At 40.2% G+C, this 14,099-nt stretch overlaps 1 protein-coding gene across 1 annotated transcript; it reads left to right on the forward strand.

Moving 5' to 3' along the window:
- The first annotated feature begins 4,171 nt into the window (after window positions 1-4,171).
- LOC115146258 (homeobox protein XHOX-7.1-like) lies at window positions 4,172-6,085 on the forward strand. Its single transcript, XM_029688240.2, has 2 exons — window positions 4,172-4,697; window positions 5,041-6,085. Exons 1-2 carry the CDS (start codon window positions 4,268-4,270, stop codon window positions 5,457-5,459), a joined length of 849 nt encoding a protein of 282 aa, XP_029544100.1. The 5' UTR covers window positions 4,172-4,267; the 3' UTR covers window positions 5,460-6,085.
- Window positions 6,086-14,099: the final 8,014 nt, after the last annotated feature.

Genomic DNA, 14,099 nt, shown 5'->3' on the forward strand with positions numbered 1-14,099 from the left:
GGTGACTTTAAAACAGTTACTTTTAGGATATTTTTTATTTAACCTTTATTTAACTAGGCAAGTCAGTTAAGAACAAAGTCTTATTTACAATGACGGCCTACACCGGCCAAACCCTAACTCAGACGATGCTGGGCCACACGGGAGCCCCAAGTTACAGAGTTTAATGGCTGTGATAAAAGAAAATTGAGGATGGATCAACAACATTGTAGTTACTCCACAATACTAGCATAAATGGCAGAGTGAAAAGAAGGAAGCCTGTACAGAAAAACGTATTCCAAAACATGTATACTCTTTGCAATAAAGTAAAACTGCTAAAAATGTGAAAAATAAATTAAGTTTATGTCCTGAATACAAAGCTTAATGTTTGGGGCAAATCCAACACAACACTTTATTTCCAAGCATGGTGGTAGCTGCATCATGTTATGGTATGCTTGACATCAGCAAGGACTTGGATGTTGTTTCGGATTTTTTTTTAAATGATGGAATAGAGGTACGCACAGGCAAAATCAGAGAGGAAAACCTGGTTCAGGCAGCTTTCCAACAGACCCTGGGGGGGAAATTCACCTTTCAGCAGGACAATAACTAAAACACAAGGCCAAATATACACTGGAGTTACTTACCAAGACAACACTGAATGCTCCAGAGTGGCCTAGTTACAGTGTCGACATTAATTTGGCTTGAAAATCTATGGCAAGATTTGAAAATGCTTGTCTAGAAATGATCAACAACCAACTTGACAGAACTTGAATAATTTAAAAAATAATATTGTACAATCCACGTGTGCAAAACTCTTAAGAGACTTACCCAGAAAAACTTACAGCTGTAATCCCTGCCAAGGGCACTGTATATGTACCATGTCTAGGTTCTAACATTATGACTTCTTCATTGGTTTATTTTGTCATTGAGAAAGGCCAATTTGAACATAAACCTGCCAACCAGACTTCAGACAAGTCTACAAGCTTTGGAGACTGCATGGCATTTTGAAACTTAAATGACCGTGAGGCATTGTTACCAGAGACATCTATATATATACATATGACTCTGACTGTTACTTACTGGCAGCAAAGTGCCTCGTTACGCCTGACTGAGCTAGCCGCTTTGAAATAGGATACATTATCTATAATTATGGAGATCTTGGAGGAGGCTCTGTTGGTTGTCCCTTTCATATTTCTGAAGTGCATCATAATGTGGTGATCAAATTAATTTAGGCCACTCAAAATTAGGCATACCATTCTGTGCTAAGCTCAGTGATTTCTTAAAGAGACCTGATCATGGAATGTGACACACCAAAAGTTTGCCAGAGTTCGATAGTCAGTGAGACAACTCATGCGGGGTTGGTGTCCATAAAGCATGGCTATAATGCATTAAAAGTACTTGCACTCATTGATTATTTTATAAAAATGCACAGAAAAATAACACCATAACATTAGGATATTCTGCCACTGCCAAATAGTTCCACAAGCATCAGCAATAATTTAAAAAAAGAAGCTATAATGTTCACAAGCAACCTAGTGTTTGGTTTTAAAACCTGAATATGTCCAGATGAAAGTCATTTTCTTTCAACAAGTGCAAATATTTTGCCTGAAATGCCTTTTGACATCAACAGTGACTTTTATGTATTAAATCAAAACTGTCAGACTGCATGAAAAGGGTTAAGACAACTTTCAGAGGGGACCACAATGGCTCTTTGTCTTGCCTCCTTGCCTCTTGATTCCAAATCAAAGGTAGCTTAGAAAGTTAAACAAAGCTCAGATGAGGCTTACAGTTGTTTTGTATCGCAGCTCAGCCCTCATTTGTTGCCTTGGAATTTAAATGAAACGGTATGGTAATCCTGTTTTCCCTGGCAAATTATTATTTTGAAAGGGCATAGTGTTTGGGATGCTAATTGCCCCCAACATTGTTTTCCTCCACCACTATCCCTCTGTTCACAACACAAATAAACTCAAGTAAACAAGGAAGAACGTCTTTACACAATACTCTGGCGCACATCAAGGGGAGATTTAACATACAAAGTCGCTCCTTTCTCTTTCTGTGTCCCCAGACCTGTTAAAATACATCGATTAAAGCGTCAAGAACGGATGCAGTCGGTTGACCAGAGGAGCTAATGTATATCATGTGTGCCTATTTGTGTTTACTCTCGCGGACCATTTTACGAGTGCGTGTTCGAAGATGGAGAAGTGCGCGCGAGCCGTGAGCAGGCGCTCGTCGGAGGACTCAACTTCAAACAGACGTGGAAAACATGAGATCCCAGCGACTTCAAAGAGAGCACACGGTGACCACGCAGTGCCACTCATTCTTGGTTATGGATTTAAGTGTTTCCAAAAACATACATAGTTGCAGATGTATTTCCCCCTGAGCACCGGATGTAGAATGAAGGAAATGCTAAATTACACATTTGCGTGTAATTGTATTAGTTATATAAGGAATGAATGACCTATTGATCCCAAAACAAAAGTGGAAACAATTTACAGTTGATGGTAGATATTACAGTTATAACACACCTAACAACAGTATAAATAATTGATAGGCTACCTCAACTGTCATTCCTAAATCATGTCACTTTGAATGGTGTAGTTACGCAAGATAGAACAATAATTTACTCTCAGGACTTGAGACAGCTTCAGAGCTAAATCACCATGTTCCCGTTAGGCCTACTAACCACTGTAGAGAAACCTTAGATACTTTGCTTCCTAGGAATCCTTTTCAGCAAGGGACTCTCTGAAAATAAGTAGTGGGATTGGGAAGCATTGACCTTTTCTTCTGAGTAGCCTATTATTACACTAGCTATAGCGACCCATTTAAATAGTTGGGAATGGCGTGCGATCGGCTGAGAAAGCTAATTTTTCGGGCTGAATAGTAATGTCCCAAGGCTTAAGGCGGGCAAGGAGGAGGCGGGTTGCGCTCTTGATGCGGGTTAAAGACTTTCAATAGTCTCCCTAAAGTCAAACCCTCTGATCGTGCCGAAGCTGGCGCCTAAAAACAACATAACTTGTCTGCCTATTAGAGGGACTGACAAATCGTGACAGATTGTTTATACTTAGCAATTAGCGACGCAGACGCTTTCCACATAGCTAAATAGACTGCACGAAATAGTAATAGTTAAATTCGTGATTTTCGTACACAATTAAGATTGCATGAGCTGTGCTTCATTTTAGTGAAGAGAAAGAATACCCTACTCTATAGAGTTATAACTGCACGACCCTGTGCGTGCGTCAAAGAGGAAAATAGGTAATTAATCAATTTCAGATCAATAATAGAGAACAAACAACTGAGTAAGCGTTGGCCCTATATCTCGCTATATATATATAAAAAAAAACATGATACACACATATCTATTAGAATAGGACTATTCAAGTATACGCAGAATAGACAGGTAAATCAATGACAGCCTTAGCTTAAATTGAACATAGGCTCCACAGTTGCCTCCACCACCCTCCTTGACTCCACATAATTTTTTTCCTTAATGGTTGTAGTCAAAGGGAAAGATCCCAGTAATATATGATTGTTTCAATATGATTAGAGCCCTGCAGCCATCAATAAAAATTGCTTCGCAAGAGGCCGATCACATAAAGGAAGGCAGTAAATGTTAGCCAACATTCGAGAGTTTCTATTTCACTTTAACTGTTGAACATAATAGCATAATAAAGTCGTACAAGACATGAGATAAGTAAATAGTATAAATACCTATATAGACTAAATCAGCCTGTATAACGATTTGATAATAAGTTCAATAAAACATTAAACTTATGGCGTCCTCTGATGGGCCTATTTTTCTGACCGCGCAAGAAGGAATAACCACAGTTACCGATATTATAAGAGTACCACCACCACTGCCATAATAATAACATCAATAATATTAAGAATATTCAAAATTGTAATATAAATGATCTTATTGAAAAATTATAGTATTGAAAAGTATTTTTCCCCCCAATGTATGTTATACCATTCCAAATTAATTATTTGCACAAGTTTTGTTTACTTTAATTTGTAAAATGTAGCCTAAAATGTTTATTTTCCCCTGCCAATCAAATAACCAAGCATCACATCAGTTTTAGCTGAGATTCCTTCCTAATCGAATGGCTTCTCTACGTCCCACCCACCTCACATCTGATTGGACGGTGGCGTCCATACGCCTGCCTTATAGCAGTACTCGCCAGAGTGTTCAGATAAACATGAGGATGCCACTAGCATAGGAGCAATCCAGCAATTCTGTGACTCAACTTTTAAATTCTTCGATTGTTTACCCCCAAGTAAAGGCCGAATCTGTATGGCCCCAACTGTTGCCATGTCAGCTTTATCCGGTGGCTTGAAAACAGAAGACATTCCCTCACGTTCGGATCTCGTTGGCACAGGAGAGATGCAGACCAATTTGAGCAGGGTGGCAGAGGAGAAAGGGATAAAGCCCAAAGTAGCGATTCTTCCCTTCAGCGTCGAGGCTCTGATGGCCGACAGGAAACCGAGCAGAGACTTTTCATCTCCAGAAAGATCATCCATGTCGGGGTCATCCCTGCCGCTAGGCTCAAGGATGGGCTCGCTTTCGAGACTGGATAACTCGGCCCCCTCCCTGGCCATCGGGTCGCTGTTCTCAGTAGGCGACATGAACATGCAAGAGGACGCATTGGTTAAACCCGAGAGTCCAGAAAGTCAAGACCGAAATTCTTGGATACAGAGCCCTCGCTTTTCGCCTACTCCTCCACGTAAGCGGTCTCTTTCTATGTATCCTTCCATGATGTGTGCGTAAAATCAACTGCGATAGCCCATAGAGCTTTACATGATGCAATTGGGTGAAACGTGTTGCATTATTTATAGCAATGTTGTATTGCGTTTGATTTTAGTTTGTCCTGTATCATTGCAGTTTAAGCACACAATAATTGGGTATTTTCGAATGCATCTGCTTTCACGAATTCCTATGTTACAATCACGCTGCAGTTCCATAAAGTGTTTATTATTAAATCAGTACATCAAAACAACACAATGTGTACATTTCCGTCACCTTGAAAGCATGGGTTTTAACGATGTTTTCTGTCTTGGTTATTGCAGGAAGGCTAAGTCCCCCCTCCTGTCCACTGAGAAAGCACAAGACCAACAGAAAGCCCCGGACCCCTTTCACCACGTCCCAGCTTCTGGCTTTGGAGAGGAAGTTTCGACAGAAGCAGTACCTCTCCATCGCCGAGCGCGCAGAGTTTTCCAGTTCGCTCAACCTGACGGAGACGCAGGTGAAAATATGGTTTCAGAACAGACGAGCCAAATCTAAGAGGCTCCAGGAGGCAGAACTGGAAAAACTGAAAATGGCAGCCAAGCCAATGCTGCCTCCAGCGTTCGGGATTTCCTTTCCGTTCGGTGCGCACGTCCCCTCGTCTTATGGAGGGTCGCACCACTTTCAGAGGCACTCCCTGCCAGTGTCTCCCATGGGACTGTATGCAGCTCATGTCGGATACAGCATGTATCACCTCGCCTGAAGGAAGGACCTATTTTGTGCCATTTAGACTATGAAGTGCTTCAACATAGAACCACATCGCCAAAATACTATCTGGTGTTAAATATTTTGACTGGATAGTCATGAGTAAGGACTGCCTTGTAGTAGTGCTATGTTTTCCTCGGTATGTCAAGTATATACATCTACTTTGTCATTAGTTTGATGCCACGGTTGATTATTGGGTCACTAAAACTCACTGGCTACCCGAGTCCACCCAAAAGTTAAAGTTAGACCATCCCAACGTTCTACGCACCAGCATGGGGTTTTGCACCAACACACATAAGACCCAAAGGTAGGTTGGGCTTTCATCACTAATGTGTGTGGACTGTTGTCACTACAGACTAAGATGCTATACTTTTCATGTGCATTTTTGTCAATGCATAAAATAGTGGCTTACTGAATCCAAAGTCAATGAAAGCTCTTTGTTAAATTAGAAGAACCACATCATTTTTTATATATTATAACAGCACTGTCTGTTGTTTGAATGATTCCCTTCAGAAGGGATTTGTGTACTGTAAAATACTGTATATTTGAAAAAAAACATCCTCATTTATATTGAATATATTTGTGACATAAATTAACAATAAATTGTTTATTCTTTTTCATTGAGCAGTTCTTCGTGTTGACTGACTGTACAAATGACTAGAATAGCCTATATGATATGTAGGACTAATTGAAACTCGAACGTGCCAGCAGTTATTGAGTATTTAAAACATTGCACCAGAGTTTTGTTACAAGTCTTGATTTAAGGTAACATTTAGTAACCATAATGATGTGGTTTCGACGTGAGAAAATATCGAGTTCAATGAGTGTAGACAGTGGTTGGAAAACTACAGGCTATTGAAAGACTATTTGTAATAGTGGAAATAATTCAAATGCAGGGGATATTAGTTATATGTAGGGAAAATAACTGACATGCAGGGGAAATTAGTTATATAGGGAAAATAACTGACATGCAGGGGAAATTACATTTATGTAGGGAAAATAACTAACACGCAGGGGAAATTACATTTATGTAGGGAAAATAACTAACACGCAGGGAAAATAACTTATATGTAGGGGAAATAACTGACATGCAGGGGAAATTACATTTATGTAGGGAAAATAACTTATATGTAGGGGAAATAACTGACATGCAGGGGAAATTACATTTATGTAGGGGAAATAACTAACACGCAGGGAAAATAACGTATATGTAGGGGAAATAACTTACATGCAGGGAAAATAACGTATATGTAGGGGAAATAACTGACATGCAGGGGAAATTACATTTATGTAGGGAAAATAACTAACACGCAGGGAAAATAACTTATATGTAATGGAAATAACTGACATGCAGGGGAAATTACTTATATGCAGGGAAAAATAACTAACACGCAGGGAAAATAACTAACAGTCAGAGAAATGACTTAGGGAAAATAACTAACGTGCAGACAAATGTGAGGAAGAGTTGGTCTTCCACTGGGCACGCACTGGTTGAATCAACATTGTTTCCACGTCATTTAAATGAATGTGGAACCAACGTGGAAGACGTTGAATTGACGTCTGTTCCCAGTGGGCTATATTTCTTTTTAAGTTAAAAATGCAGGAAGTTTTCAAATAAATGCACACACAGGCGACTATGCAAAGACCGAATATAAGCAAATGGCATGCATGCTTTTTCTGTGTAAGCACTGTGGGGTAGCCAGCTTATAATGTCCTTCACCCATATTTTTGTAATTGTGAAAGAGCAGCAGTTTCTTGAACATCGCAGTGTAAGTGTTACAGCTATGAATTAGACCTGTCAAATGTCATTTCGCTGAGCAAAACGCGGAATGTATTTCTACAGCTGTTGTCCATTGCTTTGAAATAACTCACCCAGATTTTGTTGGCGCCAGAAAAGCTCAGGGGGGTGCAACATGTACAACTATCAGTTATGCGGATTTAAACACTCCGGTAAATTAGAGATTGAGTCTAGTGCTAAATTGCCTGTAAACGATTCGGTGGAATGCCATTATCGACTATAATTAACCAGGTGACACCTACGTTATGGATAAGCCATGGTGTTAGGCAGACGTGTGTCATTCGACACATAAATACAGGCTTCTTGTCATTCCTCAATTGGGCACAGAGAGGGAATATTTTTCAAAATCTAATAAATGCCCATGTCAATTGCTGCAATCACGAAGACTTTTAGAAAATAGGAAACTAATGTGGGCGAATTGCAGCCCGCTCCAAAGTCTAGAGGCGGCTTTGACCGGTCGTACCATTCAGGCAGGGCTTACATTTGAGTGAAATAATTGCCATAATGAACAAAGGCAATCTGCAGCAGAGGAAGACCGGCTCCAGCGAGGCTGTAGCTGCAGGCAAGGCGGAACTTTTATTCCTAAAATGTCAATGAGGGTGACGTGTAACAGTTCTTCCCTGCTTGTGTTTCCTTTCCTTCACCCCTTCAGCATTCACACGAAGTTATTGAGAACAAGGCCACCCGTTTCCGTGGGCGAAGAAAAAAACGCTCATTTTACCGGATAAACAACAGTAGATGTATAGGCTATGGCTGTTATGTTATTGTGAAGTTGAATTGGCCCGAGATTCGCTCGAATATACTATGTTATAGGACCACACTGTCCTGCCATTTCTTTTTGCTATAGGCTTGTAAAGTGCCTCGGGGCGAGTCAATCGCTCTATTTCACCCAGGAGGCATCAATTAATAAATAAGTAATGACAATAAATTGAGAATCATACGGATGAACGCTCCGACTGAAAGGGAAAAACTTGACACAAAAGAGCCAAAGGGGATGTGTCGGTTCTTTCAAGAAGACTGTCTTTCTTTCGTTTTCCCCTCTATCTTGCCTGGAAACAAAAATCAAACAAAACTCGCTTGTCTATGTCTTCCAAAGGATCACAACGGGTAGCGAGGAGAGAAACACTGGAGATCCCACTGTCAAGGGAGAAGGATGGCAATTATTTTAGTGCCTTTTTGGGATTTTGGTAAAATAAAAAATAAAAAATATATTAGTACAATGAATAAGAATTTATTCAACGGTATCGAGGCAGACACGTTTAGGATGCTTCCTCTACTGATCTGAATTTATTTCAAATAATGATCATAAATTAGACTATTTTCTTATTTTCAAAAATAGCTAGGCCTATAGTATATTGTTGAGTATGCTTATTTCCTCTTGAAATATTAAGCTGATCACTACGCCGGGGTGGGTAATATGAATATCATATTGGTAAAAATATTCACGATGCCACATTTTTTGCATTCTAATGTTTCAGAATGTATGCTGTTTGGTATGGAAATGGTTGTCCAGGTAATGGCATGAACGCATAGGCAAATGCATAGGCTATAGGCAAATTAACATCCTAATTTTGTGAGAACGTAAAACCATTCGATTAAAAGCATTAAAGTCGTCCTCCAGCGATTTTTGAACTTTTACTGTTGAAAAGCGATATCCCAAGTATAAATACAGTAAAGTGGGCCTGCACACACTAAAGGGGAAACAAACATGTTTTGAGCAAAATAGTGTTTTTTAGACAACTGCAAATTTAAACTATAATTTCAGATTTCCAATCCTTTATCAAAATATGGGCAATAGGTTATACCCTTATTCAAGCGACTGACTACTAGTGTCAGCGCATCAAGGTCTGGCCTATTATCTACAGGCAATGTGAAACGTGTGTCTATGTCTGGGAAAAATACAGAAAATTATGTTCAATTTAATACAGTTTACCTATTGGCTCAAAGTTGAGCATTCCTTTTAGTGGCACATTAAAAAAGTAGTCTGCGTGACCATGCACTATAGCATGGGCCATCTTAATGAAACATTTTAAATTGGGACAATTAATATAGCGATATGCGGCATTGTATCAATATACCGTCACGAATAGCAACCAAAACTACAATATAACTAATTCAAACCTAACACAAGCAGAATTGCTGAAATACATTATGCTCGCATTGCTTTATAAGGGCGATGTATCCATCACACTTAGTTATCTTACAATGCACCTTATTGTATACATCATATACAAATGATATAAGAATAATACTGTTAATAACTAGGCCTATTCATATTATCATCATCGATGTTAGGCCTACTTTCATTGGTTTTCTACTGTATACCAGTATATGTTAAGCTATAGCCATTAATTGAACAGACTCCATTTGTACATCCTATTATTATTGCAGGCGGCCTACTCTGACGCTCGTTTAAATCCGTTAATAACTGGCTTACACTCAATATTTTACAAGTTACACTAATGCCATGACTTTCTTTTTCTTATTATGGTTGTACCTAGCCTACTATACAATATCAGTCACAGAACCATCAATTGTGAAATTGAAACAGAATTTGGACAGTTTGGTTAAATCAATATTTTATGTAGGATCGCGTACCTGGAGTGACGCACACGTAGGCATAATTATATTCTGATTACACATATTGTAGAACTCTATAACCTATACATGGCTAAAGGGACACTTTATATAAAGTGTTGCTAATAATTCGTATTTTCCAAAGCAATGACACAAGCAGTCGCGAGCGTCAATATTTTCTCCTCATCTCGTTTCAAATACCACAACACCACCTTGTGTTGAAAACGCGAGAGAGCAGCCTCCATCCCGCCTGCCTGTTCGAGAGAGGACTGTTTGGGGAGTGGGACCACTGTTCTAGCCCAGCACTATGAACTATAGGCTATTCCTGATTTAACAAATCACCTAATCACCTATAGCCCTTGATTAGTTGAATCAGGTTAGTTATGGCCTGTTTAAGTGGAACAAAAGTGTGCAGGCCCATGAGTCCCCCACGAGAGTCCTATCGGCATGCACCATTTATGGCATGATTTTAGGAATACAACTAGCATTTTACAAAGGTTGTTATTGTAAACGTCAATAGTCCTGTTCAGGCCACTTCACAGAATTCATTAAATGTGCATGTTCACCGACGTAGCCCTATGTGTAGTGCGTATGCCCATTGGGAAAGATACATAATATTGTTATTTCGATATATAATTTAGTCATGATTTAATTCAATAGTAACATAACGTGGCATTTTTTATTTTTTACGCAAATATAATCAAACAAGACAATACGTTAAATATAAGGACAATAAGCCTACATACATACATTTGCGCATTTTAAAGCACGGTATGCTCTTGTTACCTGTGTGAAGTTTGTGCGACCCAAAGCCATTTTTCCGGGCATAGGATTTTCAAGTAAACCTTTATCAATTGTGTTTACACCTCCCGTTGAATTGAGTTTATTTGAACATTTATAAAATGTTATTGGAGTCTAACCTTGTAGTAAAATGTATGGATTGTGTACACTGTACCTGCATAATTAGGCCTACTATGTAAATATAGTCTACACAGGTAATACCTACTACTACTACTACATTATATTGAATTTCATTTTCATTGTTGAGAAAAATGAATCAACTGATAGCAAATTAAGACTGATCCTTAGAAATAGATGACGACTTCGGACGTTTGAACGGGTGTCCAGAACGCCTTCCTCGGAAAGCAGGGAGAAGTAAACATTTGCAGCAGTATCTTCTTGTGTATTTTATTACTATTTTCTTATTATTTATATTTCTTATTTGTAACTCTGCATCGTTGGGAAAGGCTCGTAAAGTCTACACCTGTTGAATTCGGCGCATTTGACAAATACAATTTGATTTGAATTGAATAGTAATAAAGAAAGGCCACATACATGCATTATGTCTGTTGCGCAGAACTCACTTCAAGACACCTCCCGATGTGCAGTCAAAATACTTTAGCCATAAAGTCAGGGAATTTGAAAATTAAATTCCCTCCATTTATATATAAAACACATCTTAAAAAGAAGTGGGCATTATTTTAAAACTGTGTTACAGGTTACAGTTATTAGACTTGTATCCAGACTGTAACCTTAGATAGCGAAGTTTGCCCATGTCTTGTAATGGACCTTCAGTCAAGATCACGCCTAGATATGCAGACATATGCAGACATGCAGATATCAGACATTAAGCATCAGACTAAAGTATCTTCAGATGAAAGAGAAAAAAATAACACTCGGGTGACAAGAGGTTCAGATTGATGGTGTTTTCTGAGGCAGCATTAGCGTTACTAGATTTCTAGATTAGAGTAGCGCATACATTACATTCTGTTTTCTTGGTATATGACTTATGGTATCCACTAGGTGTCAGGAGTGTCCTCTGTGTCATGACTTCTGGTATCCACTAGGGGTCAGGAGTGTCCTCTGTGTTATGACTGGGATGAATGGAAGGAGAATAAATGAGGACAGATGTTGCATAATCTACTAAACCAAATTATGAAACTCAAATAAACCAAATGATGATGCTCTCTAAAACACGGAAATGCCCTTAAAGTAATTCTGAAGCAGTCTCTATAAGAAATACTAACAGAATGTTCCCTGAATGCCATTGTATTCATTAAGCACACTGGTGATAATATGCATTGTAAAACATGCCAGAAGTATTTATAATAGCTCATGTCTCCTTATGAAACTATATAAATGTATTATAGGTAATAATGCATAAGATGACAAAATGTCTCATAGAAACAGTGACCCTAACGTTCTCTAAATTCTCTGAAAATGTTGACGAATATATTTTCGTGCATAGGTGCACAACTCAGGCCTTGCGTCCTGCTGGTTTTAATTGATCTCACCCAGTGAACAGTCTACTGTTCAACCCTGACCAACTTTCACCTACTCTGATTAACTGACCAAATCTGATTAACTCTGACATACTCTGAATTACTCTGACTAACTCTGACCAACTCTGAATTACTCTCACTCAAGGACCATATCACCTCCACCCTACCTGACACCCTAGACCCACTCCAATTTGCTTTACCGCCCAAATAGGTCCACAGACGATGCAATCTCAACCACACTGCACACTGCCCTAACCCATCTGGACAAGAGGAATACCTATGTGAGAATGCTGTTCATCGACTACAGCTCGGCATTTAACACCATAGTGCCCTCCAAGCTCGTCATCAAGCTCGAGACCCTGGGTCTCGACCCCGCCCTGTGCAACTGGGTACTGGACTTCCTGACGGGCTGCCCCCAGGTGGTGAGGGTAGGCAACAACATTTCCACCCCGCTGATCCTCAACACTGGGGCCCCACAAGGGTGCGTTCTGAGCCCTCTCCTGTACTCCCTGTTCACCCACGACTGCGTGGCCACGCACGCCTCCAACTCAATCATCAAGTTTGCGGACGACACAACAGTGGTAGGCTTGATTACCAACAACGACGAGACGGCCTACAGGGAGGAGGTGAGGGCCCTCGGAGTGTGGTGTCAGGAAAATAACCTCACACTCAACGTCAACAAAACTAAGGAGATGATTGTGGACTTCAGGAAACAGCAGAGGGAACACCCCCCAATCCACATTGAAGGGACAGTAGTGGAGAGGGTAGTAAAGTTTTAAGTTCCTCGGCGTACACATCACAGACAAACTGAATTGGTCCACCCACACAGACAGCATCGTGAAGAAGGCGCAGCAGCGCCTCTTCAACCTCAGGAGGCTGAAGAAATTTGGCTTGTCACCAAAAGCACTCACAAACTTCTACAGATGCACAATCGAGAGCATCCTGCCGGGCTGTATCACCGCCTGGTACGGCAACTGCTCCGCCCACAACCGTAAGGCTCTCCAGAGGGTAGTGAGGTCTGCACAACGCATCACCGGGGGCAAACTACCTGCCCTCCAGGACACCTACACCACCCAATGTCACAGGAAGGCCATAAAGATCATCAAGGACAACAACCACCCGAGCCACTGCCTGTTCACCCCGCTATCATCCAGAAGGTGAGGTCAGTACAGGTGCATCAAAGCTGGGACCGAGAGACTGAAAAACAGCTTCTATCTCAAGGCCATCAGACTGTTAAACAGCCACCACTATGTCAGCTCTGTTGGGTGTTTGGAGAATATCCTGTGCGTCCTCCTTGTTGTAGAAAAAAATATTTGTCTAATCCGAGGTGAGTGATCGCTGTCCTGATATCCAGAAGCTCTTTTTTTTCCGTAAGATACGGTTGCAGAAACATTATGTACAAAATAAGTTATAAATAATGCAAAAAACCCACATAACAGCACAATTGGTTGGGCGCCCGTAAAACTGCTGCCATTTCTTCCGGCGCCATTTTTACTGTGTTGCAAAAGGTTGCAAAAGTAAGGGTGGGTTATAGGATCTCCCACATGGAGACAAGCTAAATAATTGTAAAAGGTGTGTAAAAGGTGGATATGTTAAAAAGTGGATTTTGTGGATTGTATTGCAATGGTTATTAATTATACTGCTCAAGTGTCAAAGAAATCCCAAAAATTGGAAATCATTGTGGCTGCGGCAGTAATGTTTTTGGGCCTGAAAGAATTCACAGCGGGAGACCTGCAAGGGGTGCCAGATTTACGAGCCTGTGTAGGGAGCACATTGGACGTTTGGTTAGTGTGTTTTGTTTTTGGTAGTTAGTATGAATTTGTTCATACAAAACATATTTTGTTTTTGGGGTTATTTTACTGCCCCATACAGGTGGCGGCAATACACTTTATTAGTGTAGTCTGCCAATAAACCTCAAAGGAGAAGTGGTTAGAATCCCTTGCCAGATCCATTTGTGGTTTCAGGGTGGGTGAGAAAGGAG

Source organism: Oncorhynchus nerka, linkage group LG2 (genome assembly GCF_034236695.1).
Source record: "Oncorhynchus nerka isolate Pitt River linkage group LG2, Oner_Uvic_2.0, whole genome shotgun sequence".
Lineage (NCBI taxonomy): Eukaryota > Metazoa > Chordata > Actinopteri > Salmoniformes > Salmonidae > Oncorhynchus > Oncorhynchus nerka.

What these genes read in the sequence shown, in the direction of transcription:
- LOC115146258 (XM_029688240.2), top strand. Translation starts at nt 4,268, where the DNA reads ATGGCCCCAACTGTTGCCATGTCAGCTTTATCCGGTGGCTTGAAAACA. An exon ending in CTTTTCGCCTACTCCTCCAC is followed by an intron (nt 4,698 to 5,040) that starts GTAAGCGGTCTC and finishes TGGTTATTGCAG; the next exon opens with GAAGGCTAAGTCCCCCCTCC.